This window comes from Schistocerca nitens, chromosome 2, assembly GCF_023898315.1.
Source record: "Schistocerca nitens isolate TAMUIC-IGC-003100 chromosome 2, iqSchNite1.1, whole genome shotgun sequence".
Classification (NCBI taxonomy): domain Eukaryota; kingdom Metazoa; phylum Arthropoda; class Insecta; order Orthoptera; family Acrididae; genus Schistocerca; species Schistocerca nitens.
Genome location: NC_064615.1, coordinates 1,004,138,100 through 1,004,166,018, shown reverse-complemented (window position 1 = coordinate 1,004,166,018; position 27,919 = coordinate 1,004,138,100). Strand labels below are relative to the sequence as shown.

Sequence of the window (27,919 nt, the reverse complement as noted above, 5' to 3'; positions counted from 1 at the left end):
ATTAGGCCACGACTGCCTGGAAAACGATTATACAAAGTTACTCCAGGATGACTCTTCAATTGCTGTCCTAATAAGCAAAGTGTGACTTCCTCCCAATTCGTAACATAATCATACGTATGTTATTCAGCCCGTCGCAGCTGTGTTCTGTAGCCTTGTGATACAGCCAGATCGTCCATTGTCTGACTTGGGTTGCGGTCTCTGTTCGGTTCCTTTGTTGAAGAGTCACGGAATCACGAACACTCCACATCAGGCGTTGGCGAGCCTTATAAAAGCTCTGTGGCCCACGCTCACCTCAGCACTTCCATCACCATGAGGGCGACAGTGGCAGCTCTCCTTCTGTGTCTTGTGGTGAGTACTGCGGACTGAAGGCTGATAAAATTCAAATGCAAATTTGTGCTTCATATCCCATTACTAGCACATTCAGGTCAACATCCTATCTACAGTCGGCTGTAGACGTAAGAATGAGTATTTATTGGTACTGATTTCTGTGTTCATAACATTCTGTTCTTGCATATAAAAGAGAAAACTTTGTTATGTTACGCATTTGAGGACACTGTAGTAATTCATACATCAGCACGTGAAGCAAGTCCACACTTTATTTTTTCCGTGAGAAAGTGGAGATACATCCAACCGACTGTAGGTTGTCAGTTCACAGTGCGAACGAGCGCAGAGGTTGAGATATTGGGGTATCAATTCGTGAGAATGGCGTTCAAATTCCTCGCTGGTCATCCAACTTTTGGTTTAGATTTTACCCCTGAACCACTTAAAGCATATGTCGCTCTCTTTCTGGATTCCCATGAAAATGTGAGGTTTTTCTTCGTCTCTAATGAACCCGCTATCAACAAGTTGTTAATCTTTAATCTTCTTTTCTTCTTCCTCTGTTCGCGTATGTGCCCCCAACGAATTATATACAGAATAATGATAGCGAATTAACATTTTGCGATAAGTATATCAGATTGTTGTTGTTAGCTGTTTTAGCAAACGTTTATGCCCAGCTGTCAAATCCCACAAGAAGACATAACTGGATAATTTTGCACTTCCTCGTTACTCACCTGGTGCAGTTTGTTGGGTCTAGCGAAGCTTTCATACTAGTTACTTCTCTGCTTCGCGTACATGACAGTCCTCTACGATATTCGTCATATCCGCTATGTCTACGCTCACTTGAGGTCCATGAGACGTTCAACAGTTACTGAGTAAGAGTACATTTCTCTGTATACCAAATAGCGAGGAAGCCTATGGGCTCATGTTGCTAGTACATACTAGCAACTGCAATGTTGTCGAATAGTGTTGCATTTATGCTGTTACTACCAACTCATCCAAAAGAGAATGCAAGATGTACTACATAGCAGACCATTGCACTACAGGTGGCAGCATGCCGCAGCCAGGAGACTCCACCTGGCCCTCCTGGACCAACTGAAGGGCCACAACCAACTGGACCACCTGGACCACCAACTGGAGGTCCTGATCCAACAGGTCAGCCTACTGGAGGTCCTGAACCAACTGGTCCACCAGGACCACCAACAGGAGGCCCTGATCCAACAGGTCAGCCTACCGGAGGTCCTGAACCAACTGGTCCACCAGGCACACCTACTGGAGGTCCTGAACCAACAGGTCAACCTACTGGGGGTCCTCAACCAACTGGACCACCAGGCCCACCTACTGGAGGTCCTGAACCAACTGGAGGACCCCAGCCAACTGGTGAACCTCAGCCTACTGGCCCACCAGGGCCACCCTCTGGGGAACTTTGGCTTTTTTGACTTGGTGGACTCTGATGGTTGACATTATTGCATCTGTGAAATATCTAAAGAGTTCAGACTTGATATTTACAATTAGCAGGATCTAACTTAATTGATGGAAGTGTTCTGTGAACCGATTTGTAAAATTTTTTGTCATTAAATGAGCGTCTGAAAATCTCCATAAATGTTTCCATCTTCTGTAAACTGTTCCGAATAACCTAATGGGGCGAAAACTGTAACTCCTTTGCTGGATAATGAGTTTGAGATCAAGGTCAAGTTAACACAGACGTTGGAGAAGTTTTGTAATTCATCCAGAACTTTTCTATGTAAGTTCAGATTGTGCTATATGTTGAGAAGTCTTCTAATTCCTTATTACTTCCTAATTACTCAGGAAATGTCATCACCAGCAGTGACTCCATCATCTCTGACCTTTCATGTGTACTCGGGAGTAGGTACCGACTATTTCGAAATATATCTTTATGCATCTCAGTAACACGTACAGACACGGTAGCGTATTCAGAAGCTTAATAACGACTGCTGATAATCGTTAGTATTTTAATTTTCTTAATGAAGAATTGAAATTCTTTTGAATTAAGACTATTATGATATGTATCCACAACAACAAAGTGGCAAATATATGTAAATAAGTAGTTTTATAACCCTAGAATAAAGTCAAGTTATCAGGTGCGAGCAACTCATTTAGAAAATAATAATACCTGCACGAATACAGTTGCAAGTACGTTGTACTTTGGTCTAACCGTATGTGGCGGGATAATTTCTAGAAGTGCGATCCACTCACAGTACTGGCGAATTTTCCGTCTTCTTTCACGTAGTGTAAATAGCAAGGACAGGGCTGTAAAATACAGTTTATAGGGAACTGGAGTGTAAACACTCTGAATATTAGCAGGTGTTTGGTGGAAATGTGTGGCGAGTGTGCACCGAGACGAAAACGTCCCTTGCAACATGACATAGTTCGCCCCCCATATGTGTCGGAAAACAACAGCTGCCGTCGCTAAAATTGGGTACTCCTACATATACCGTATTTACCTGACTTGGCTTCTTTAACTTCAGTAGTCCCTCTTCGAAACAATTTTCTGTAGTCTGTCGCACCCACTGAAAGGAGAGCTGCTAGCAGTTCCTAGAAATCTGAGATATGATGTCTGTGTAGAGGTTTCTTTATAGCCCTAATAGCTGGAAATAAGAAGAGGCTGACCCAGGAGAACTCAGTGAACTGTCATACGCCAACCCGACATGAACCCCTTGCTGCCTGTGGCCGCCACGTATCACGATGCAGAACTACATCTGATTGACGGTGGCGGGGAGCTTGACTTGGCCGCACTTGCGGTTGGCGGCGAAATACAAAGCGCCGACCGTGGCGCCAGACAGAAGCTCTCAGCACAGGAGCCCCAGTTACGTCCATTGGCGAGGACACAATACTTCCCCCTCCCCCCCCCCCTGTACCCCATCACGACCATAACATAATGTAGTGTCAGATATTGTAACCATGTTAGCGGTGCGAGCTAACATCCTATAGATGTTCCGGCTCTCATGCGGTTACTTCTCTTCGAAATGTCTTGGCTCAGACTCATCTAGGGGTTGAACCGCATGTGTCCAATTACACACTCTAAATTAGACACTTTTGATCATTTGGTTAAATTGTCTGGCAGATGGTAAGTTTGCGAAATATAAAGTTAACTTAGGTTTTAAATTGTAAGACATTTCCAGGGGCAGATGTGGACTCTGACCACCATCTATTGGTTATGAACTGTAGATTAAAACAGAATAAACTGCAAAAAGGTGGGAATTTAAGGAGATGGGACCTTGATAAACTGACTAAACCAGAGGTTGTACAGAGTTTCAGGGAGAGCATAAGGGAACAATTGACAGGAATGGGGGAGAGAAATACAGTAGAAGAAGAATGGGTAGTTCTCAGGGATGAAGTAGTGAAGGCAGCAGAGGATCAAGTAGGTAAAAAGACTAAAAAGACGAGGGCTAGTAGAAACCCTTAGGTAACTGAAGAAATATTGAATTTAATTGATGAAAGGAGAAAATATAAAAATGCAGTAAATGAAGCAGGCAAAAGGGAATACAAACGTCTCAAAAATGAGATCGACAGGAAGTGCAAAATGGCTGAGCAGGGATGGCTAAAGGACAAATGTAAGGATGTAGACGCTTATCTCACGAGGGGTAAGATAGATACTGCCTACAGGAAAATTAAAGAGACGTTTGGAGAAAAGAGAGCCACTTGTATGAATATCAAGAGCTGAGATGGAAACCCTGTTTTAAGCAAAGAAGGGAAAGCAGAAAAGTGGAAAGAGTATATAGAGGGTCTATACAAGGGCGATGTACTTGAGGACAATATTATGGAAATGGAAGAGGATGTAGATGAAGATGAAATGGGAGATATGATACTGCGTGAAGAGTTTGACAGAGCACTGAAAGACCTGAGTCGAAACAAGGCCCCAGAAGTAGACAACGTTCCATTGGAACTACTGACGGCCTTGGGAGAGCCAGTCCTGACAAAAGTATACCATCTGGTGAGCAAGATGTATGAGACAGGCGAAATTCCCTCAGACTTCAAGAAGAATATAATAATTCCAGTCCCAAAGAAATTTTCTAAGTCCTTTCACTTGTGAAAATTACCGAACTATCAGTTTAATAAGTCACAGCTGCAAAATACTAACGCGAATTCTTTACAGACGAAAGGAAAAACTGGTAGAAGCCGACCTCGGCGAAGATCAATTTGGATTCCGTAGAAATGTCGGAACACGTGAGGCAATACTGACCCTACGATGTATCTTAGAAAATAGATTAAGGAAAGGCAAACCTACATTTCTAGCATTTGTAGACTTAGAGAAAGCTTTTGACAATGTTGACTGGAATACTCTCTTTCAAATTCTAAAGGTGGCAGGGGTAAAATACTGGGAACGGAAGGCTATTTACAATTTGTACAGAAACCAGATGGCAGTTATAAGAGTCGAGGGGCATGAAAGGGAAGCAGTGGTTGGGAAAGGAGTGAGACAGGGTTGTAGCCTCTCCCCGATGTTATTCAATCTGTATATTGAGCAAGCAGTAAAGGAAACAAAAGAAAAATTCGGAGAAGGTATTGAAGTCCATGGAGAAGAAATAAAAACTTTGAGTTTCGCCAATGACATTGTAATTCTGTCAGAGACAGCAAAGGACTTGGAATGGAATGGACAGTGTCTTGAAAGGAGGATGTAAGATCAACATCAACAAAAGCAAAACGAAGATAATGGAATGTAGTCGAATTATGTCGGGCGATTCTGAGGGAGTTAGATTAGGGAATGAGACACTTAAAGTAGTAAAGGAGTTTTGCTATTTGGGGAGCAAAATAACTGATGATGGTCGAAGTAGAGAGGATATAAAATGTAGACTGGCTATGGCAAGGAAATCGTTTCTGAAGAAGAGAAATTAGTTAAGAGCGAGTATAAATTTAAGTGTCAGGGAGTCGTTTCTGAAAGTATTTGTATGGAGGTTAGCCATGTATGGAAGTGAAACATGGACGATAAATAGTTTGGCCAAGAAGAGAATAGAAGCTTTCGAAATGTGGTGCTACAGAAGAATGCTGAAGGTTAGATGGCTAGATCACATAACTAATGAGGAGGTATTGAACAGAACTGGGGAGAAGAGGAGTTTGTGGCACAACTTGACAAGAAGAAGGGACCGGTTGGTAGGACATGTTCTGAGGCATCAAGGGATCACAAATTTAGCATTGGAGGGCAGCGTGGAGGGTAAAAATTGTAGTGGGAGACCAAGAGATGAATACACTAATCAGATTCAGAAGGATGTAGGTTGGTGTAAGTACTGGGAGATGAAGAAGCTTGCACATGATAGAGTAGCATGGAGAGCTGCATCAAACCAGTCTCAGGACTGAAGACAACAACAACAATAACATATAATAACAGTAATAATAATATCAGGAACTAAATTAACGACCCATAAATTATGTAGGCCACACAGTTGCGATTTCGTTAGAATATTGTTTATTCAGAAAGCAAACTAATAGCGAAAGTGGTCGTATTTAGAGTCACTGCTACACTCGAGCGCATATCCATTTCACCTGGTTCGACCATTCACAATCTCATCGCGAATTACAAGTTCGATACTCCACCTCGATAACTATGCGAAAAGTTAGAGTTCACACCAGGCACGGGGCTGCTCACCACTCAGATACTAAGTCCCACGATACCACACAACGCGAAATTTTCTAAGTCGTTTCACTTCCTAGCTGCCTAAAGACCGACTATCCGCTTTCGCGTCTCAATTCGAACTGTCCCCTTTGGAGTCTCGGCCAGAACTGCCACGTTTTTAAAGCGCGCCGCAGCGCATGTGTGAAGCAGTCGTTCCCCGTTTCTGGCGGTGGCGCCGCTGTGGTAATCGCAGCTTTGGTGTCTCCCTCTGGTGGGAAAGCGGAAAGGTTGCCTGTTCACGTGCATTTAAGGGGCGCTATGAGCTCTGTAGCGGTGAGTCGGTCAATCGAGGCGCATCTAGTCAGTTGGTCAGCTGGCTCAGTGTGCGGCAGTCAGTGTCTGTCGTTGGAGTGCTAGTATGTCTGTCGTTTGGATCAGACTTTAAAGCAAGAAAATGAGAGTCTTGCCACTCCGCCAGTAACAGAACTCAGCTAGTGGTCACCCGGTCGGGGTTGGGTTCCTGCATCTGGGTCTGCGCGTTAGGCTGCCTGTCTACTCTAGTTGCTCGGGCAACGGTCATTGGCGGTTGGATTGGTCGGTTGGTTGGTTCGTCGTGCACTGAGACACGAGATGACTTGTCCGCCTTGTCCGTCGCCGCATGTGAGGTCCCCACGTGACTCCAGTGGGCAGCGCTTTATAGAAAGGGGTAGTGGCTTCGCAGTTCACAAGAGAGCAACAGGAGCGAAGCCACAACATCTGTCTGGCCGATGCAAGCTGCGACGCCGTGAGACGGGAAATCGGCGCGCCTTCCTGCGTCCGTTGAAGCGGCTAGCAGCGGACGGTTCGGGAGAGCGTTGGGGGTGCTGCGCCAGGTCTTCGCCAGAAATCTCAGTTTATTAGAAGTGATTGGAGATATTTTGTTTCATTCACTTGTTAAATTCTACTTGCTTTCTTGGTGAGGTGTAACGTTCCCTGGCAAACTCACACATTAACGAAATTTCATCGATTACGCCGCTCTGAGCATTTGTATATAATGTAATTATTTAACGAAAAATATTATTGAATTTTGTGTAAAAGACATTTGTTATTATTGTAATATTTTTTGTAGTAATATTCTTTCTGTATTTAGGATAGGTAATATTTCTATATTAATAATGTAATTGCGAAATGTGTCAATATCTGAGATAACAGAGATGTGAAATTCAGCCAGAGGGAAATAATGTCGTGAAATTACAAAGAAATGTTAATAGTCAGCAATACTATAAAAGCACAATGCACTATGTATTCTTTGGTCTTCCTCGCTTAGAGTTGATAGCGGTAGGAAGTTGTATCGAAGTGTCTGATGAATGGGTAGACGTCATTTGTCTGTAGCTAGATTTAGCCGCCATTGAAGGAGAAATTACGAACTAATGTGAGTTGAATATTTGTTGTGGTAAAAATATATTGAAATTTATAAATAGTGTGTATTATTAATGTAAATTAGCTTGCCCATGTCATCTATAATATTTCTTTAAATGGTTTTCAGCATTTTTTAGCGGTGTTGCTGGGCTGTGCCGCGACCGATCGATTTGCAGCGGCGGCACATTTAAAAAATTGTTCCGCTAAAGGAAAAATCAACCAAACCCGTAAATCGGGAACAGATGGATAAAAATTTAACAGTGAATTAAGAGAATGTTCTTCTTTTACAGCGATCCAGAGACTGACTGAGATTTTAAAAATAGTTACACATTTGTGCATTCTTAGACGGATAGTTAACGTTGAAATTTAATAATTTTGGTTCTTTCCAATAACTTAAATGTATAGCGAAGTAGGTTTGATCAGTGATAATTAAATGTCGGCTTGGTAATAATTAACCATTTTCTGCTAATAGTGATAATCTTGTGTTCAAAAGCTAACGCCGGGAAAGAATTTCAGTAAATATTTTAACAAAAATTCGACTGCATTTAGAAAATGTGTGCCAAGGCCGAATGATGTAAAGAATTTAATTTTCAACTAAATATTCTTAATCAGTTAATATGAGTTCACGTAATTTTTAAATGTACGTAATTCTTTTGAAAGTGAAATTTTTTTTATTACCACACGCAAATAAGAGTGAGGTTCTACAACAAAGTTCGCACGCAAAGAAATTAAATTAAATTAACACCCACAAGCAAAAATTTATTATTCTTTAACGAAAAATATTTCACCATCAATTTCGTTAAAGAGGTCATCAGCCGCTTTGTTTTGAGGTCGTCCCACCATTCTTCTCTGTTTGCCCTCCTGTGGAAAGGTGGTTATTGTGTAATGGGTGGTCCGTTTTTCCTTTGTGGAACTGGGGAGGTTTAGAACCATCTGCGGTTCGGCTTGTTTAGTATCTCCCCCCCCCCCCCCCCCACCCTTTCAATCTGCCACACGTTAATAGCTGCCTCTGTCATGTTTGTCGGATTCGGTGTTAACGAATTTATTGCTCAAAGGCCGAATCCTTGAAATGTTTCTATCTTGCTTATCATCTTGGGAGGTGGTATATGTGTAATGTAGAGCATGTACATTTTCTGTAAGTCTGCATTTTATGGGTTTTATTTAAATAGTCTTTAGGTTATAAGCTTGCCACCTTCACACCGTAAGAGTCCCTTAAAAAAAATTGCACCTTCGATGGCAAATAATTTGAGGGTTGTACCATTTCCATTCCTCTTAAGTTTACATGGTTGTATGAGTTGTTAAAATTTTTTGTTTAAAGTAATCTGGTGGGCTGCAGATTTGCACGAGTGTACTCTTTCAGAGGCTGTTGTGAGCAGTCATGACTACAGCCGTGTTGAAAGGGAGCAGGCAAGCTTCTCAGCCCAAAGGCTCCAACTGTTAATATTGTTCTTGCCTCTAAATAAAACTGAAACTTGAAATTTCGAGGCTGCTTTTCTGCTTATAATTTTAAATCTGTTTTGAAAAGGCTTTAGGAATAAAATTCATATTTCTTAAATTGTGACTTGATATTTCGAGTGTGCTTTTCTGCTCGTAATTTTGAATCTGTTTTGAAATATCTTTTAGGAATAAATTCACATTCCTTAAGGTAATTTTACATCAGTTACTTCCTGGCAACTACTTCCACGCTCACCTAGTGTGATTAAATGTGTCAATGTTCTTGATGGATCGCCACTAAATAAAGTAAATTCTTTAAGAAAAGATTTTGAAAGTAAATTCGCGGTTCGTTACTGGTAGCAGATTGTGGTTTGCGTTCTGGCTACTACTCTTTGAGTAACTGATGGAATTATAGTTGTACGTATTAAATAATTTAGTAATCTTTCGCTTTGGCCAAGTAAGTGATTAGCTGGATGTCTCAGGTCTTGGCGGCCAGAGAATGTCCAGGATTCGGCCTGCTGGGCAAACAGCAAATACTATATGAGTTGGGCATTCGTAATATAAACAAGCAAGGCACTGTTCCTGAGTTGCTTGTGGATTTAAAAGATGCCTTGCTCAATCCGGTCCTAATTTCACCGGAAGTTATTGGTTGCTTTCTGACAGCCATGGCAGCGGTGGCAGGGGAGGTCGTTGGGTTTCAACAACATTGAGACTGGTTTTGTGTTTATCAACCGAGTCGCAAGCAGTTAGCTAGACTATGCGCGCATATGTGACTAAGTGACCCACCGAAGAGCAATGATCATACTGGAATATAGGCTGGATTAATATATGTGGCAGACAAATTCGTATGTGGCGCTCTCGACCCACTGCCCTACACAGAATACCTTTTCTCAAGCTGTAATCTTCGACTACCTCACCCGACCTAATCCGCTGCTTGGAGGGACCCAATCCAACATCCTGATCATGGTTTTCTTCGAGATTACTAAACAGTTGGGGTACTTCCCCCGAAAGCAAAAGCTGACCCTGAAGTAGAGCCTGGTGGTGCTCCTCCGAACATTCGGATGGTGGGTCAAACATCCGGCTGAGGGCATCCGCGACCACATTCTCGGAACCTCTGAAATGCCTAACCTCCAATTTAAAGGCTGAGATTCTCACGGCCCAACGTGCGTTCCAACCGGTCTTACGTGGCCTAGCTAAGACCCAACTCAAGGCTTGATTATCGGTTTGCAGCAAAAAAGGTTTGTGCTTGAGGTAAAACCGGAACTTTTCTAATGCGAATATGACCGCCAAGGCCTCACATTCGTAGACTGAGTACTTTGCCTCAGAATCATTCAAACGGTGCCAGGCATAGGCCAGAGGTTGCCGCTGACCTTGCCATTCTTGTAATAAGACGGCTGACACTCCCGCACCCGACGCGTTCGTCTGAACTACAAGAGGCTTATCAAAATCAGGCACCCCAAGCACCGGTGCATTAGCGATGGCGGTTTTGATCTGTTCGAAGGCCGCCTGCTATGTGGGACCCCAAGTAAATTTAACTCCTTTTTTTACGAAGCTGATTCAAAGGGGCAGCAAAGGCCGCAAAAATTCGGAACGAACCTCCTGAAATAATTTGCCATACCAACAAACTTAGCGACTCTCCGCTTATCAGTAGGAGGTGGGAGTACGCGCAAGGCTTTAGTACTATCTTGATCGATCCGAACCGCATCGCCTGAAACAATATGGCCCAAGTAGGAAATCTGGGGCCTCGCAAGTGTGACCTTGGAGAGTTTAACGGTTACACCAGCCTGCTGAAGTTTAGTAAATACTTGGTGCAAATGACTCAAATGCTCTTCAAACGATTTACTGTGAACCACAAGGTCATCCAGATAATTACAGACAAAACGTAGTTTAAATTCACCCAGTATACTATCTAACAAACGAGTCAAAACAGCAGCTCCGGCGGCCAGGCCAAAGGGCACCCGGTTGAATTCAAATAGATTCCAATCGGTGCAAAACGCTGTGACATGTTTACACTCCTGTGTCAACGGAATCTGGTAATAAGCCTGATTTAAATCAAGAACCGTGAACCAAGACCCGCCTGAGAACCAAGTAAAGGAATTGTGTAGGTAAGGCAATGAGACTGATTCCAAAATCACCTTTTCATTTAAACGACGGTAATCTACCACTGCCCTGAAATCACTACCCTAATCCTTCGGTACCAAGAATATCGGAGAAGTCGAGGGACGGATAACCCCTTGACCTAACTTCTTCTGTACCTTTTCCCGCAATATTTTCATTTTAGGTGGTGAGAGACGATATGGGGACTGTCTAACCGAAATATTGTCAGTCAAACGAATATCATATTCTAATTTATTCGTTATCCCAAGCTTATCACTAAATAAGCCAGGAAAGGCAATCCAACAACTCATGGACCTGTTGGCCCTGCCGCGGAGAAAGATGACAGATCAATATCATTACTAAGAGTGACTGACAAGGAATGAGACGTGGATGTTATTGCCGCTCGACATTTACAAAATCCAAACTTCTGATTCGGCACAAACTTAAAGGAAAACTTACCCCCGGAATAATCCAAAACTAGTTGAGTTTTAGAAATGAAATGACAACCCAGCACCATATTTACCGCCAAGCTAGCAACGAGAGCAAAGGTCATTGGCGACGAAAACTGCCTTACGATAACACTACCCTTAACCCACCCAGTCAGAAGCAACACTTGACCATTGGCCACACGACATCTCTCAAGCGGGAATTTTTTAGGTCTCAGTTTGGTAAGATTGCCAAACTGCAGAAACCAAGCCTCTTTAAACAAGGAATACGTGCTACCAGTATCTAATGAAGCGCACAGAGGTTCCTGATTCAAATTAAAACAAATATAAGGTAAACAGAACCGGGAATCAGCAGCTACGGCACGTCCCTCACTAAACAATAAGTTACTGCTGGAAACGTGCCGCCTACCCTTATGTCACTTAGTACTTCTTGCCCCACGTAAAACCGGACAATTCCTAACCAAATGCGTACTAGCCCCACACCGAAAACATTTCCTTTGTACGCCTTGATAATTACTACCTGGCCGATCGCTCTCCACTCCAAAATTTTCCTTCGCTTGTCCCGACACACTAATATTCCTAGAGACCTCGCTTAATTTTAGCGCAGATGCAGAAGTAACTACTACAGAGAGCTCTTCCCAGGTCTTCGGGGGTGACTTGAAAATAAAATTTATTTTGTCAGCAGCCGCCATCCCTTCCAATCTACTGCAACTAATTGTTCTTCTGATAAATCACTTAGCAAGGCCTGCGAAGCCACCCTTACCCTTTCCACATACCTTGACAAATTCTCACTAGCGGCCTGCACCTTCCAAATATATTGACATTCTAAATGTTTCCTAAAGCGAGAACCCCTCCAAAAATGGTTCAAATAGCTCTGAGCACTATGGGACTTAACATCTATGGTCATCAGTTCCCTAGAACTTAGAACTACTTAAACCTAACTAACCTAAGGACAGCACACAACACCCAGCCATCACGAGGCAGAGAAAATCCCTGACCCCGCCGGGAATCGAACCCGGGAACCCGGGCGTGGGAAGCGAGAACGCTACCGCAACGACCACGAGATGCGGGCAGAACCCCTCCGAAAGAGATCTATAAATTAATTCGTTACACTTCCTCTTTGCCAACAGGTATAGCAAAGCTAACAGGGTCGAGTGAGAGATTTGAAAAGCACACGAATGCTACTCAAAATAAACCAATAACCACAGAATTTCATGTATCTTCACCAACGATTATACACTTAATTCTCCTACATCCTTTAACAGAAGTGCAATCGGGTTAGGTAGCTTTGCGAAAAACTCCGAGTTAGACTCAATTCAGCGGTTTAGGCTATTTAGTTCGCTTCCTGCCCGTGCCGTATCAACTTGGACGTGCCCACTAGATTCTTCGGAGCTAGACTAACCCGACTAACCAATCTGCAACGCAGCCACCTTACGCTGCAACTCAACCACTGCCTTACGCTTAGCCTCGTTTACAACAAGTTGCTCTAAATCAGAGACCCGGTTAAACACGTGCACCAAATACGCGTGTAGTCTAGCTAATTGCTTGGCAACTCGGTTGATCAACACAAAACCAGTCTCAATGTTGTTGGAACTCACCGACCTCTCCTGCCGCCGCTGCCATGGCTGTCAGAAAGCAACCAATAACTTCCGGTGAAATTTGGACCGGATTGAGCAAGGCATATTTTAAATCCACAAGCAACTCAGGAACCATGCCTTGTTTGTTTATATTACGAATGCCCAACTCATATAGTATTTGCTGTTTGCCCAGCAGGCCGAATCCTGGACATTCTCTGGCCGCCATGACATGAAACATACAGCTAATCACTCACTTGGCCAAAGCGAAATACTACTAAATTATAAAATAAGTACAGCTATAATTCCATCAGTTACTCAAGGAGCAGTAGCCAGAACGCAAACCACGTTCTGCTACTAGTAATGAACCGCGAATTTACTTTCAAAATCTTTTCATAAAGAATTCATTTACTGGCGATTCATCAAGAACATCGACACATTTAATCACACTAGGTGAGCGTGGAAGTAGTTGCCAGGAAGTAACTGATGTAAAATTACCTTAAGAAATGTGAATTTATTCCTAAAAGCTAATTCAAAACAGATTTAAAATTACAAGCAGAAAAGCACACTCAAAATATCAAGTCACAATTTAACAAATGTGAATTTTATTCCTAAAAGCCTTTTCAAAACAGATTTAAAGTTATAAGCAGTCAAGCACATTCGAAATATCAAGTTACAGTTTTATTTAGAGGCAAGAACAATATCTACAGTAGGAGACTTTGGGCTGAGAAGCTTGCCTGATCCCTGTCAATACGGCCGTAGTCATGACCGCTCACAACAACATCTAAATGAGTACACTGTTGCAAATCTGCAACACACCAGATTACTTTAAACAAACAATTTTTAATAACTCATACAAACATGTAAACTACGCACCCCTTAAGAGGAATGGAAATGGTACAACAGGGGTGGCAAGCACAGAACCTGAAAAGACTATTTAAATAAAACCCATAAAATGCAGACTTACAGAAAATGTACATGCTCTACATTACACATATACCACCTCCCAAGATGATAAGCAAGATAGAAACATTTCAAGGATTCGGCCTTTGAGCAATAAATTCGTTAACACCGAATCCGACAAACATGACAGAGGCAGCTATTAACGTGTGGCAGATTGACAGGGGGGGGGGGGGGGGAAGATACTAAACAAGCCGAACCGCAGATGGTTCTAAACCTCCCCAGTTCCACAAAGGAAAAACGGACCACCCATTACACAATAACCACCTTTCCACAGGAGGGCAAACAGAGAAGAATGGTGGGACGACCTCAAAACAAAGCGGCTGATGACCTCACCAAGAAAACAAGTAGAATTTAACAAGTGAATGAAACAATATATCTCCAATCACTTCTAATAAACTGCGATTTCTGGCGAAGACCTGGCGCAGCACCCCCAACGCTCTCCCGAACCGTCCGCTGCTAGCCGCTTCAACGGACGCAGGAAGGCACACAGAGCTACCGTCGCATGGCGTCGCAGCTCGCCCCGGCCAGCCAGATGTTGTGGTTTCGCTCCTGTTGCTCTCTTGTGAACTGCGAAACCACTACCGCTTTCTATACAGCGCTGCTCACTGGACTCACGTGGGGACCTCACATGCGGCGACGGACAAGGCGGACAAGTCATCTCGTGTCTCAGTGCGCGACGAACCAACCAACCGACCAATCCAACCGCCAATGACCGTTGCCCGAGCAACTCGAGCAGACTCAGATGCAGGAACCCAGACCCGACTGGGCGACCACTAGCTGAGTTTCCTTGTGGAATTGTGGAGGTTTAGAACCATCTGCGGTTCGGCTTGTTTAGTATTTCCCCCCCCCCCCCCCCTGTCAATCTGCCACACGTTAATAGCTTTCTCTGTCATGTTTGTCGGATTCGGTGTTAAAGAATTTATTGCTTAAAGGCCGCATTCTTGAAATATGTTTCTATCTTGCTTATCATCTTGCGAGGTGGTATATGTGTAATGTAGAGCATGTACATTTTCTGTAAGACTGCATTTTATGGGTTTTATTTAAATAGTCATTTTAGGTTATATGCTTGCCACCTTTCCACCGTAAGAGTCCTTCAAAAAATAAAAAAACAAATTGTACTTTCGGTGGCAAATAATTCGAGGGTTGTACCATTCCATTCCTCTTAAGGGGTGCGTAGTTTACATATTTGCATGAGTTGTTAAAAATTGTTTGTTTAAAGTGATCTGGTGTGTTGCAGATTTGTACCAGTGTACTCTTACAGAGGATGTTGTGAGCGGTCATGACTACGGCGGTTTTGAAAGGGAGCAGGCAAGCTTCTCAGCCCAAAGGCTCCTACTGTTAATATTCTTCTTGCCTCTAAATAAAACGGTAACTTGATATTTCGAATGTGCTTTTCTGCTTATAATTTTAAATCTGTTTTGAAAAGGCTTTTAAGAATAAAATTCACCTTTGTTAAATTGTCACTTGATATTTTGAGTGTGCTTTTCTGCTTAGAATTTTAAATCTGTTTTGAAATAGCTTTTAGGAATTTGTTAAAGGTAATTTTCCATAGTTACTTCCTGGCAACTACTTCCAGACTCACCTAGTGTGATTAAATGTGTCTATGTTCTTGATGAATCGCCAGTAAATAAAGTAAATACTTTAAGAAAAATTTCAAAGTAAATTCACGTCTTCGGCCGCGTTGTCCCTCGCGACGAACATCGTCACTCAACTGACGATATCAGTTCCCTTTCCTGAAGCTATTCATTTGATTGGCTACAACTTATTTTACAATCTTTTCGTTTTAACATATTTAAATAATCATAGGTCGACCACTTTCACGTTCTAAACAAAGCAACAATAATATCAATTAAATAATAAACGTTAGTCTTTTCCATAAAACGAATACAATTTCCTTCTTAGCTTTGATGTCACGGCTAGTAGCCTTGCACCAGTGGGCTTTCTGATAAATAAATGAAGAACAAAAGTAACTATTGTGCCCTAACTATTCTATTACCTAATGATTCAATAAGGTGACATCCTGTCATCGTTCAATGTGATTTGTCTGGAGGAAATGATCTGATGCTTAACTGAAAATACTGATAACTTAAGTTTACTGTATCTTGTAAGTAAATAAAGTTACAGAGTTGATATTTACAACATTTGTCATTTTAATGATGCGCTTCTATATGAAATGTCGATCGTTAAGATCGGCTAAAGCGTTCAGATATTAGCATTCAGGTGTGCGTTACAAAACTTGTGAATTTCACTTTAACAGTAAATCCTAAACTATTATATATATGGTCAATATTCAAGTTTTATTGGGATGACAACGAAAATTTATGGAGGATGGCAGATTAAAATTACTGTGGCTTGATTCCCTGCATTTCTACAGAATTAAATATTTTTCATAACTGTTTCCCTTTATTGTCGATCTTAGACCCACCATATTTAACACTGCTACGTCTCCTTGGCCACACATGGATTCTACTGGGTTTCCCTACGACGTAGGTTCTCGTCTGTCTCACTCGCACACTACAGCGCTTAGGTCTCAATAGACAGTAGACGCCTGTGAGTCTCGTGGTGAATCTGCGCACTTTGTGGCACGCGGTCCTGGACGACGGGGTTCTTTTCACAATTCCTGTAGGCTGACCCTTTCGGCCATATATTCAAATGAGAGCGCAATGCTCGTTAACCCACAGGGGGGAGGGGGGAGGTGCTGATGCATCAAGTGATGCGAGAACAGGAGATCCATCTGTAGCTTCACTCCTGCATCCGAAAATGGAGTGCAATCTTCATGGTGTTGAACACCAACGGTGTTGTTATACAGGTGGCGACCATTTGGTATTCCGCTGCACAGAGTGGTCCATCCCCAGAACACGTCCATTCGGTGCTGGATGAGGTGTCAGCAATGGGTCCATGGGTTAGGGATCTTGTAGTATCGACGCAGAACCCCAGGTCTCCGGATGGAGTATAGGCAGCATCATAGGGGCAGGCAACAAATCTGTAAATAAAGACTCAGCAGCAGGATCACGCAAATTACAAAGGCAAAGACTGTTCCAGTGCCATCGCTGCCAACCATCTCGACACTGTCAAGAAATTTGGATCTACCTAATAACTTTACAAGATTGCCGTGCTGCAAGGTCTTCCGTCTACCATTGAGTATGAAATAAAAATTGTTGATTAGCTTTATACATTGCCTGAGTGGGAGGAGCAGCAGCGGCTGAAGCAGTGTGTGGTGGTGCTGTCCATGGAGCAAGTCCACTGATGAAGGGCTTTTGCGGGGCTGGGAAAGGTAAGACGAGAGTCAGAGCAACAAAGCTTGTTTCCTTGTGTGGTAGATGTGTAGTTTGTCCATCTGCTGTTTGAAAATGCACACGAGACGCCCCACTTCTCTATTTGATGGGGGTGAAAATGCGCACTGGTGATGTTACAAATGCCCTTACTTGCAAAAAAGCCTTCAATTCTGCCCACACAAATTGAGGTACGTTGTCTATCACTAACAACTTTGAAAGACCTTCAATGCAAAATATGAACTGCAAAAACAGGCGTGTGCAACGTGTAGATTTTGATTCATGGGTATAACAAAAGGAAACTTGCTATATGCGTCGACGATAATCAGTGAATGAATGTTCCAGTAGGGTTCAGCAATGTCCAAATGAGCACTCTGATGAGGTGCCTCTGATTTTAGCCAGTCAAAGAAAGGTTGAGAGGGGGCTGCCTGGTGTTCCTCACAGGCTTGGAACTGTGCCACTATGTTCTATTTAAGCGTCCATGCCAAGCCAAGTGCAGTGTCTGTGAGCTAATAGTTTCATGCAGACGACGCTCCAGTAACCCTGATGAACCAAGCCGAGTACATGTCTCTGGACAGCCTTGGGATCATCACACGTAACTGTCCTGATTCAGTGCGCAAGAAGATACACCTTGAAGAACTAACAAGTAATGCGTATACGCAAAATATCTGCGAATCATTGGGCTAATTATTTGTTTCATTAAGCGAGGCCAGCGTGTGTGGACGTAGCACAACAAAATCTGCAAGTCCAGGTCTGCTGTCGTTGCCTGGACGACCTCCCGGTGATCTGAAGGAAATTGGTCAGTAGCATCTAACTCATGTACATCTATGTGACAACGTGGTGCTTTGATGTGTCAAAGTCTGCATCCGGTCCCACGGGACTATGCGTGAGCATGTCTGCAGTGTCGTCCTTAGATGTGGGCCCTTAAATTATCTCGAACTGATAATGCGAGAGAGTAATACCCCATCATTGCAATTTCCGTACAGTGCGGTTTGAAACAGGCTTGGTGGGGTTGAAAAGTGACTGCACCAGTTTGTGGGCCGTGACTAAGTAGAATTACCTTCCATTCAGATCTCGGTGAAATTTAGTCACTCCATAAATGATTGCAAGTACCTCCTTCTATACCCGCGAAAAAATTTTCTGAGCCTTGTTGAGAAGTTAGGAACCGAAAGCTATTGGTCTGTCTGCACAACCAACCCTGTGAGAAATTACCACGCCATTGCCATATGAGATTGTTCAAATGGTTTAAATGGCTCTGAGCACTATGGGACTCAACATCTTAGGTCATAAGTCCCCTAGAACTTAGAACTACTTAAACCTAACTAACCTAAGGACATCACACACACTCATGCCCGAGGCAGGATTCGAACCTGCGACCGTAGCAGTCCCGCGGTTCCGGACTGCAGCGCCAGAACCGCACGGCCAAGACCACTGGTTTACCTAGACTGAAATGGATTAGACAACGTTCGCTGAGCACAGCGTCTTTCAATTTCTGAAATGCAATGTACATTCGTGGGATCTCACGAAAGGTACATTCTTGCGTCGACGACGATCAAAGGACGCCCCAGTTTGAGGTGCATGAGGAATGAAGCGGACGTAGTAGGTCAGCTTCCCTGGTACTAAATGCAGTTCCGAGAAATTTCTTGGATGTCTGAGGTCACGAATAACGTGAAACTGCGACGGTGTCGGATGAACACCTTGGGAATTGATCGCATGCCCTAAGTACTCAATTTCAGTCTGGAAGAATACACACTTCTTTTTATTAGATTTGAGGCCTGACTCTGACAACTCTTTGAACAGGCACAAAAGCGTTCTGGAAATCGTGAAGCCAGCTGGTGTGGCCGAGCGGTTCTAGGCGCTTCAGTCTGGAACCGCGCGACCGCTATGGTCGCAGGTTCGAATCCTGCCTCGGGCATGGGTGTGCGTGATGTCCTTAGGTTAGTTAGGTTCAAGTAGTTCTAAGTTCTAGGGGACTGATGACCTCAGATGTTAAGTCCCATTTTGCTCAGAGCCATTTGAATCATTTGAAATCGAGAAATACGGGACCAGTATGAAATCGCTTGCGGATATCATTCATTAAGGAGCTAGTTGTTGAAACACAACTAGCTCCTTACTCACAGGAAGTGCTGAATGATATCCACAAGCGATTTCAAATATACTCCTGGAAATGGAAAAAAGAACACATTGACACCGGTGTGTCAGACCCACCATACTTGCTCCGGACACTGCGAGAGGGCTGTACAAGCAATGATCACACGCACGGCACAGCGGACACACCAGGAACCGCGGTGTTGGCCGTCGAATGGCGCTAGCTGCGCAGCATTTGTGCACCGCCGCCGTCAGTGTCAGCCAGTTTGCCGTGGCATACGGAGCTCCATCGCAGTCTTTAACACTGGTAGCATGCCGCGACAGCGTGGACGTGAACCGTATGTGCAGTTGACGGACTTTGAGCGAGGGCGTATAGTGGGCATGCGGGAGGCCGGGTGGACGTACCGCCGAATTGCTCAACACGTGGGGCGTGAGGTCTCCACAGTTCATCGATGTTGTCGCCAGTGGTCGGCGGAAGGTGCACGTGCCCGTCGACCTGGGACCGGACCGCAGCGACGCACGGATTCACGCCAAGACCGTAGGATCCTACGCAGTGCCGTAGGGGACCGCACCGCCACTTCCCAGCAAATTAGGGACACTGTTGCTCCTGGGGTATCGGCGAGAACCATTCGCAACCGTCTCCATGAAGCTGGGATACGGTCCCGCACACCGTTAGGCCGTCTTCCGCTCACGCCCCAACAACGTGCAGCTCGCCTCCAGTGGTGTCGCGACAGGCGTGAATGGAGGGACGAATGGAGACGTGTCGTCTTCAGCGATGAGAGTCGCTTCTGCCTTGGTGCCAATGATGGTCGTATGCGTGTTTGGCGCCGTGCAGGTGAGCGCCACAATCAGGACTGCATACGACCGAGGCACACAGGGCCAACACCCGGCATCATGGTGTGGGGAGCGATCTCCTACACTGACCGTACACCACTGGTGATCGTCGAGGGGACACTGAATAGTGCACGGTACATCCAAACCGTCATCGAACCCATCGTTCTACCATTCCTAGACCGGCAAGGGAACTTGCTGTTCCAACAGGACAATGCACGTCCGCATGTATCCCGTGCCACCCAACGTGCTCTAGAAGGTGTAAGTCAACTACCCTGGCCAGCAAGATCTCCGGATCTGTCCCCCATTGAGCATGTTTGGGACTGGATGAAGCGTCGTCTCACGCGGTCTGCACGTCCGGCACGAACGCTGGTCCAACTGAGGCGCCATGTGGAAATGGCATGGCAAGCCGTGCCACAGGACTACATCCAGCATCTCTACGATCGTCTCCATGGGAGAATAGCAGCCTGCATTGCTGCGAAAGGTGGATATACACTGTACTAGTGCCGACATTGTGCATGCTCTGTTGCCTGTGTCTATGTGCCTGTGGTTCTGTCAGTGTGATCATGTGATGTATCTGACCCCAGGAATGTGTCAATAAAGTTTCCCCTTCCTGGGACAATGAATTCACGGTGTTCTTATTTCAATTTCCAGGAGTGTAGATAGATAGATTTTTTTCTAAATTCGTGTTTACTAAGTGTCAATAGACCGTTGCCTTGTAGGTAATCTGTAATGGCCAAACACAGTATACTTTCCATACTCCTGCTGCATATCGACGTTAATTATGGGCCTGTAATTTAGTGGATTATCCCTACTGCATTTCTTGAATATTGCTGTGACCTCGGCAACTTTACAGTCTTTGAATGCAGGTCTTCATCAAGCGAGCGTTTGTACATGTATGTTAAGTACAGAGTTTTCGAATCAGCATAATCTGAAAGGAAACTAATTAGTAAACAATCTAGACAAGAAAACTTGCTTTTACTGAGGGACTTAAGTTGCTTCACTACTCCGAGGATATTCACTTCTAAGTTTCTTATGTTTTTTGTCTCCTGAAAATCTTTCTAAAATCCAGAATTAGATAACAAAGAGTCAGTGAATGAGTAAAATGAACAATTCCTAAAGAAGAACGACCAGTACTCAACTAGTCCCAAAAGATCTACCATCTACTCGTTAAACTTCGGTTATACGATTAACCAGTCTAATCTAAAATCCGTAAATTCAACTAAATACCTAGGTATTACAATTACGAACAACTTAAATTGGAAAGAACACATAGAAAATGTTGTGGGGAAGGCTGACCAAAGGCTGCGTTTTATTGGCAGGACACTTAGAAAATGTTACAGACCTACTAAAGAGACTGCCTACACTACGATTGTCCGTCCTCTTTTAGAATACTGCTGCGCGGTGTGGGATCCTTACCAGATAGGACTGACGGAGTACATCGAAAAAGTTCCAGGAAAGGCAGCACGCTTTCTATTATCGCGAAATACGGGAGAGAGTGTCACAGAAATGATACAGGCTTTGGGCTGGGAATTATTAAAAGATAGGCTTTTTTCGTTGCGACGGAATCTTGTGACGAAATTCCAATCACCAACTTTCTCCTCCGAACGCGAAAATATTTTGTTGACACGAACCTACATAGTGAGGAACGATCACCATGATAAAATAAGGGAAATCAGAGTTCGTACGGAAAGATATAGGTGTTCATTCTGTAAGTAGGCTGTTTAGATTTTTGTGTTGGTGACGCCACGTAGCGCTCTGTGTGAAAATCACTGACTGTGCTGTGTGCAGTCTGTGGCTGATTTGCATTGTTGGAATATTGCTATTGTAGTGTTGGGCATTTATACGCGAACAGCGCGTAGCGTTGCGCAGTTGGAGGTGAGCCGCCAGCAGTGGTGGATGTGGGGAGAGAGATGGCAGAATTTTGAGAGCGATCTTGACATGTGTCCATCAGAAAGAATAAATTTGTAATACTGTATATCATGAACTGAGATATATATGATGACTTTTGAATATTATTAAGGTAAATACATTGTTTGTTCTCCATGAAAATCTTTCATTTGCTAACCATGCCTGTCAGTAGGTAGTGCCTTCAGTAATCAGAATCCTTTATTTAGCTGGCAGTATCGCCGCTCGCTGTATTGCAGTAGTTCGAGTAACGAAGATTTTTGTGAGGTAAGTGATTCATGCAAGGTATAGGTCATAGTTAGTCACGGCCATTCTTTTGTAGGGTTTATTGAAAGTCAGATTGCGTTGCGCTAAAAAATATTGTATGTCAGTTTACTGATGATCAGAATAAGTAAAGAGAGAAACATCTAAGCACGTTCAGTTTTCCTCAGCTGTTGGAAAATCGAATAACATAAGAGGTTTATCAGCACTGTCATTTATAAAATTTTTCTAAGGGGATGTTTCAATTCTTTCCGCACGCTATACGAGATTGGAATATTAGAGAATTGTGAAGATGGTTCAATGAACCCCCTGCCAGGCACATAAATGTGATTTGCAGAGTATCCATGTAGATGTAGATGAGGAACGAATTTGTTCCTCTCTAATAACATCTATTCAGCAGTTCAGAATAGTGATCATAATTTTTACGTAAGTCCGCAGAACTATTCAACTTTTGTACATGGAACTGTAGAAACAAAGCGTATCTATCAATAACTCTGCTTTGCCCCTTGGAAGCATCGGATAGTCTGAAAACCCCTGACCAACACTCTTTCCTGGATCTGCAGAATGCATCACTGTTTCTCCTCCAAACTTGGCATCTGTATAGCATGTGAGAGCTTTGCAGACATTTTCTGGACGGCTTCCACAGTCACCTCCTACTATGCATAGAACTCATTCTTCAGCTGTGCTGTTTCATTGTTCACAAATGTCACCCCGCACTCCTTCGTATCTACATGCTACGCTAATAATATATTCGTACCACCTGTAAACACTCCTGCTCTCTTTGAAACGCATGCCTCAACTTGAAAATGTCCGGCTACATAAGAAACTGTCCACTTTTCAATATCGGTAATGCCAGTTTCCTTACAGTGAAATTCTGACAAAGCGACTGAATTCATTCTGCGCCTTTAATTCCACTTAATCACACTGACTGCAGTGCCCATTTTCTACAAACTACGAAAGTCCTACTTTCTACATCGTATATCCGTATTTCACATTTGCAGATTAATTTTTATCCCTTAAGTTTTTGGGTTCCTTGTAGTTTAATAGAAGTAGTGGATTTTCCGTAGATATATAGCGAATCAACCTTCGAACCAAATGAATACCTTAAACTCAACGGTAATCTTTCGCCTTACATGAAACTTCCTTCCCTCCAATTTTTTTCCGTGTTGTTTACAATTTACTACATACTCCGCAGTGGCATTCTTCTATTCACCATAAAGGGACGAATATCAACATCAAGAAGATATTACTGTATTCTCATATACCTAAGACTAAAGGGTTGAAGTGAACTCTACGAAGCTATATAGCAAATAAAACTCTGATTCATCATACAGCAACTGGTATCGTGTGAGTGGATAAACATAATACGGTTTACGATTTGTTGGAACAAAGATACAGAGCTAAGCAAACTTTCCCCTGTATACTTTCCTCAATAATCAGCTACAAAATTCACTCTTAATTGTATATTATTCTCTGGTATGGTTGTCCAAAGAAAGAATACGGTGTAAGGACAGTTAGGTCAGGTACACTCAAAATATGTGATAAAAATATGCTCTGTGACAAGAATGATCACGAACTCCAATTAAAGTAACATCACGTAACCTCTTCTTTGTAACATTTATGTTGATTTCATTATTTGACAATGTATAGGCTCATTGTTCCAAAATTTTACAAAAGAACAAATAATATGTGGGGACACAAACTAAAGAGCAATGTCCACAAGTTAAATATAACTGCTACAAAATACAATCCAGATATCTCCATATCCAGCAGTAATACGAAGTGCATTCAGATTAAAAGGTAATACCATATGCAAATTAATCCTCAACGGAAATCAATTTAAGAAAATATCGGCCTCTCAGTTGTTCTCTTAATATTAATTATTACTGCATCAATAATTACATCAAGGTCTAAACGTCATAATACCACCTACTCGGTGGTTCGACGAGCTGGCTATCAAACATGACCATTTGTGTGGTTCTATGTCACGGACTAGAGAGGCCGCTACTGTGAATCATGTATTGTGTGGTCACCAAAAATTAATGGTAACCGAAATTCGTTAAATAAAGAAAATCAAAAACTGCCGGATTGGACAGGGTTTTCAAACATATTCCTTAGAAAAGCACTCCAGTGGCTATATCATTGTACATCCTCGCTAGTAATCAGAATTTCAGGAAATAACTCTGCAACGTACACTTGTAATGGATATTAGTGGTGCAGTAGAAGTAGAAGGGAGCAATTAGCGTTGCCACAATGAAATCTAATCATAGGTGAGAGTGTTGTACAGGGAGGATAGTGTACCTAGGAATGTGTGATGTGTCCCTGGTCGATATTTTAATCTAATATCAGGACTTAAGAACCCATGGAGGAATGCGTGATAGAAACCGCCATATGCAGTTTCCGGAGTGTCTAGCGGCTTGTTGTAGTGGAACATCAGGTTGTTCTGTGTGTAGCATTCGTAAATATGACGACTTCTACACAAGTAAGTGATGTATCATATAGCGGAACTATTTGGAGGACATTGTTAAATCTTCAGTTGCGTAGTTTTGTAGTGATTAAAATGCTATACATTCTTAAAACTTGTTACAGAATGTGAGATGGATAAACCACACTTTGTCGGTCGGACACCATCTTGTATATGAAAATGGAAGATGGTTTGCTTCCATGAAACACGTAATATTTGCAACTGAACTGATTATCATTAAGGAATTTCCCGTCTTTAAAACGGAAATCTGTGTTAGTTGCCAACAGCTTCTATTACGAATTGTTTTCCACCTGTACCTGGGTTTTTATAATGCTTTTTAACTTGGCTTCACTTACTAACAATCAGTATGTAGTAGAGTGCTGATGTAACGTGTAGATTATTAAACGCATTATTTGGTAGATTATTTCGACTGCAAGACGTTTAAATCTGAATAAAGTATTTAATCCTAGGTGCATAATCATGCTGTACCAGGGGACAGTTTTTCACATTTCGAACATGAACTTACTTAGCCCGAGTATATTTTATAGTTACAGAAAGAGACTGCAGCACACATAAGTGAATGCTAGCATTTCGAAAATGAATAAAAGAATACGTGATGCTTCTGTTGAAGTTCTGGCTAGAGGCCAAAGTCTGAACAGAGTTCGAAATACAACGCTCTCCCCTGCTCTAATACATTGACCACCACGTCCATTTTTGCAGGATATGAAATATTGATAATTGTGTGACTATTAACAGTTGGCTGCAGTGGAGTGTTAGGTTAGACCATGACTACCTGGACAGCGATTATACAGAGTTTTCCCAGGTTGACTCGTCAATTGCTCTCCAAATAAGCAAAGTATCACATACTACCTCCTCGTAACATAAAAATAATACCTACCTTATCATTGTTGGATTTTCCTTTCCAAATGTGGGGTTTTCAGACGCTTTTGACAACTTGGGACATGCATTTATCGACGTAAAACTAAACGACAGTATGCTATTCAGTTGGCTGTAGCTGTGTTCTGTAGCCTTGTGATACAAACCAGATCGTCCATTGTCTGACTTGGGTTGCGGTCTCTGTTCGGTTCCTTTGTTGAAGAGTCACGGAATCACGAATACTTCTCATCAGGCGTTGGCGAGCCTTATAAAAGCTCTGTGGCCCGCGCTCACCTCAGCACTTCCATCACCATGAGGGCGACAGTGGCAGCTCTCCTTCTGTGTCTTTTGGTGAGTACTGCGAGCTGAAGATTGTTAAAATTCAAATAAAAAATTGTGCTTCATATACCTTTACTAGCACATTCACGACTACATCCTATCTACAGTCGGCTGTAGACGTAAGGATGAGTATTTATTGGTACTGATTTCTGTGTTCATAACATTCTGTTCTCGCATATAAAAGAGAAAACTTTGTTATGAGACGCATTTGTTGACACTGTAGTGATTCATATATCAGCACGTGCAGCAAGTCCACACTTTATTTTTTCGATAAGAAAGTAGAGCTCCATCAAACCGACTGAAGGTTGTCAGTTCACAGCGCGAGCGGGCGCAGAGGTTGAGATATTGGGGTATCAGATCGGGAGAATAGCATTCAAATTCCTCGCTGATCGTCCAGCTTTTGCTTTAGATTTTACCCCTGAACCACTTAAAACATATGTCGCTCTCTTTCCTTTGATAAAGGAAGGATTCCCATGAAAATGTGAGGTTGTTCCTCGTCTCTAATGATCCCGCTATCAACAAGTTGTTAGTCTTTAATCTTCTTTCTTTCTTCCTCTGTTCGTGTATGTGCCCTCGACGAATTATATATAGAATAATAATACCGAAGTAACATTTTTCGATAAGTATATCAGTTTGTTGTTGATAGTTGTTTTAGCAAACATTTTGCCCAGCTGTCAAATCCCAAAAAGAAGACATAACTGGATAATTTTGCATTTCCTCGTTACTCAACTCGTCTGTAAAATGTTTGCAACTGATTTAGATTGTTCGGACTAGTGAAGCTTTCATACTAGTTAATTCTCTGCTTCGCACACATGACAGTCCTCTACGATATTCGTCATATCCGCTATAAGTCTATGCTCCCTAGAGGTCCATGAGACATTCAACAGTTCTTGAGTAAGAGAACATTTCTCTGTATACCAAATAGCGAGAAAACCTATGTGGCTCATGTTGCTAGTACATACTAGCAACTGCAATGTTGTCGAATAGTGTTGCATTCATGCTGTTACTACCAACTCATCCAAAAGAGAATGCAAGATGTACTACACAACACACTATTGCACTACAGGTGGCAGCATGCCGCAGCCAGGAGACTCCACCTGGCCCTCCTGGACCAACTGAAGGGCCACAACCAACTGGACCACCTGGCCCACCAACTGGAGGTCCTGATCCAACAGGTCAGCCTACTGGAGGTCCTGAACCAACTGGACCACCAGGCACACCTACTGGAGGTCCTGAACCAACTGGACCACCAGGCACACCTACTGGAGGCCCTGAACCAACAGGTCAACCTACTGGGGGTCCTCAACCAACTGGACCACCAGGCCCACCTACTGGAGGTCCTGAACCAACTGGAGGACCCCAGCCAACTGGTGAACCTCAGCCTACTGGCCCACCAGGGCCACCCTCTGGGGGATTTTGGCTGTTTTGACTTGGTGGACTCTGATGGTTGACATTATTGCATCTGTGAAACATGAAGAGAGTTCAGACTTGATTTTTACAATTAGCAGGATCTAACTTAATTGATGGAAGTGTTCTGTGAACCGATTTGTAAAATTTTTTGTCATTAAATGAGCATCTAAAAATCTCCATAAATGTTTCCATCTTCTGTAAACTATAACGAATAACTTGTATGTCGAAAACTGTAACTCCTTTGCAGGATAATGAGTTTGAGATCAAGGTAAAGTTAACATAGACATAGGAGAACTTTTATAATTCATCCAGAACTTTTCTGTGTAAGTTCAGAATGTTCTCTATGTTGCGAAGTCTTTTAATTTCTAATTGAGTGTGCACTTCGCCACCTAGGCTATGAATCCAAAGATACATAAGTTGTGCACTTCTTAGTATCCGTTATAGATGTCTTTTCTTGTAGAATGATAGAAAAACAAATTTGTGTGATGGATATTGGAGTACGACGGAAGTGGTATTTTAGAGACAATAACTGGTAGCTAGCACCAATGTTGAAACGATACCGCACTGAATAGTCGTCAGAAATGTTCTTGAAGTATACTTCTGCTTCATTTTAGCTACGTGGTTTTGGTAGAGACCTTGCCATTGTGTATCAGGTAAGTATGTTAGATAAC

At 42.9% G+C, this 27,919-nt stretch overlaps 2 protein-coding genes across 13 annotated transcripts in view; one reads left to right on the top strand and one right to left on the bottom strand.

Annotated features, from left to right (window-relative positions):
* The window catches only part of LOC126237344 (proline-rich protein HaeIII subfamily 1-like), a 388,790-nt gene that overhangs the window by 11,403 nt on the left and 349,468 nt on the right, over positions 1-27,919 (bottom strand). The gene's annotated exons all lie outside the window — the stretch shown is intronic.
* On the top strand, positions 278-27,431 carry LOC126237341 (proline-rich protein 2-like). 6 transcript variants are annotated; one of them, XM_049947374.1, is made up of 4 exons: positions 278-348; positions 1,365-1,665; positions 27,068-27,136; positions 27,176-27,431. In XM_049947374.1, the coding sequence occupies exons 1-4, from the start codon at positions 310-312 to the stop codon at positions 27,265-27,267; spliced, it is 501 nt and encodes a 166-aa protein (XP_049803331.1). In that variant the 5' UTR covers positions 278-309; the 3' UTR covers positions 27,268-27,431. The 6 variants fall into 6 exon arrangements, with proteins under 6 accessions (XP_049803331.1, XP_049803328.1, XP_049803330.1 ...); XM_049947371.1 differs by having other exon boundaries at positions 27,029-27,136; XM_049947373.1 differs by having other exon boundaries at positions 27,107-27,431.

What these genes read in the sequence shown, in the direction of transcription:
- LOC126237341 (XM_049947370.1), top strand. Translation starts at nt 310, where the DNA reads ATGAGGGCGACAGTGGCAGCTCTCCTTCTGTGTCTTGTG. An exon ending in CTCTCCTTCTGTGTCTTGTG is followed by an intron (nt 349 to 1,364) that starts GTGAGTACTGCG and finishes ATTGCACTACAG; the next exon opens with GTGGCAGCATGCCGCAGCCA. An exon ending in ACCAGGCCCACCTACTGGAG is followed by an intron (nt 1,666 to 27,028) that starts GTCCTGAACCAA and finishes AGCCTACTGGAG; the next exon opens with GTCCTGAACCAACTGGACCA.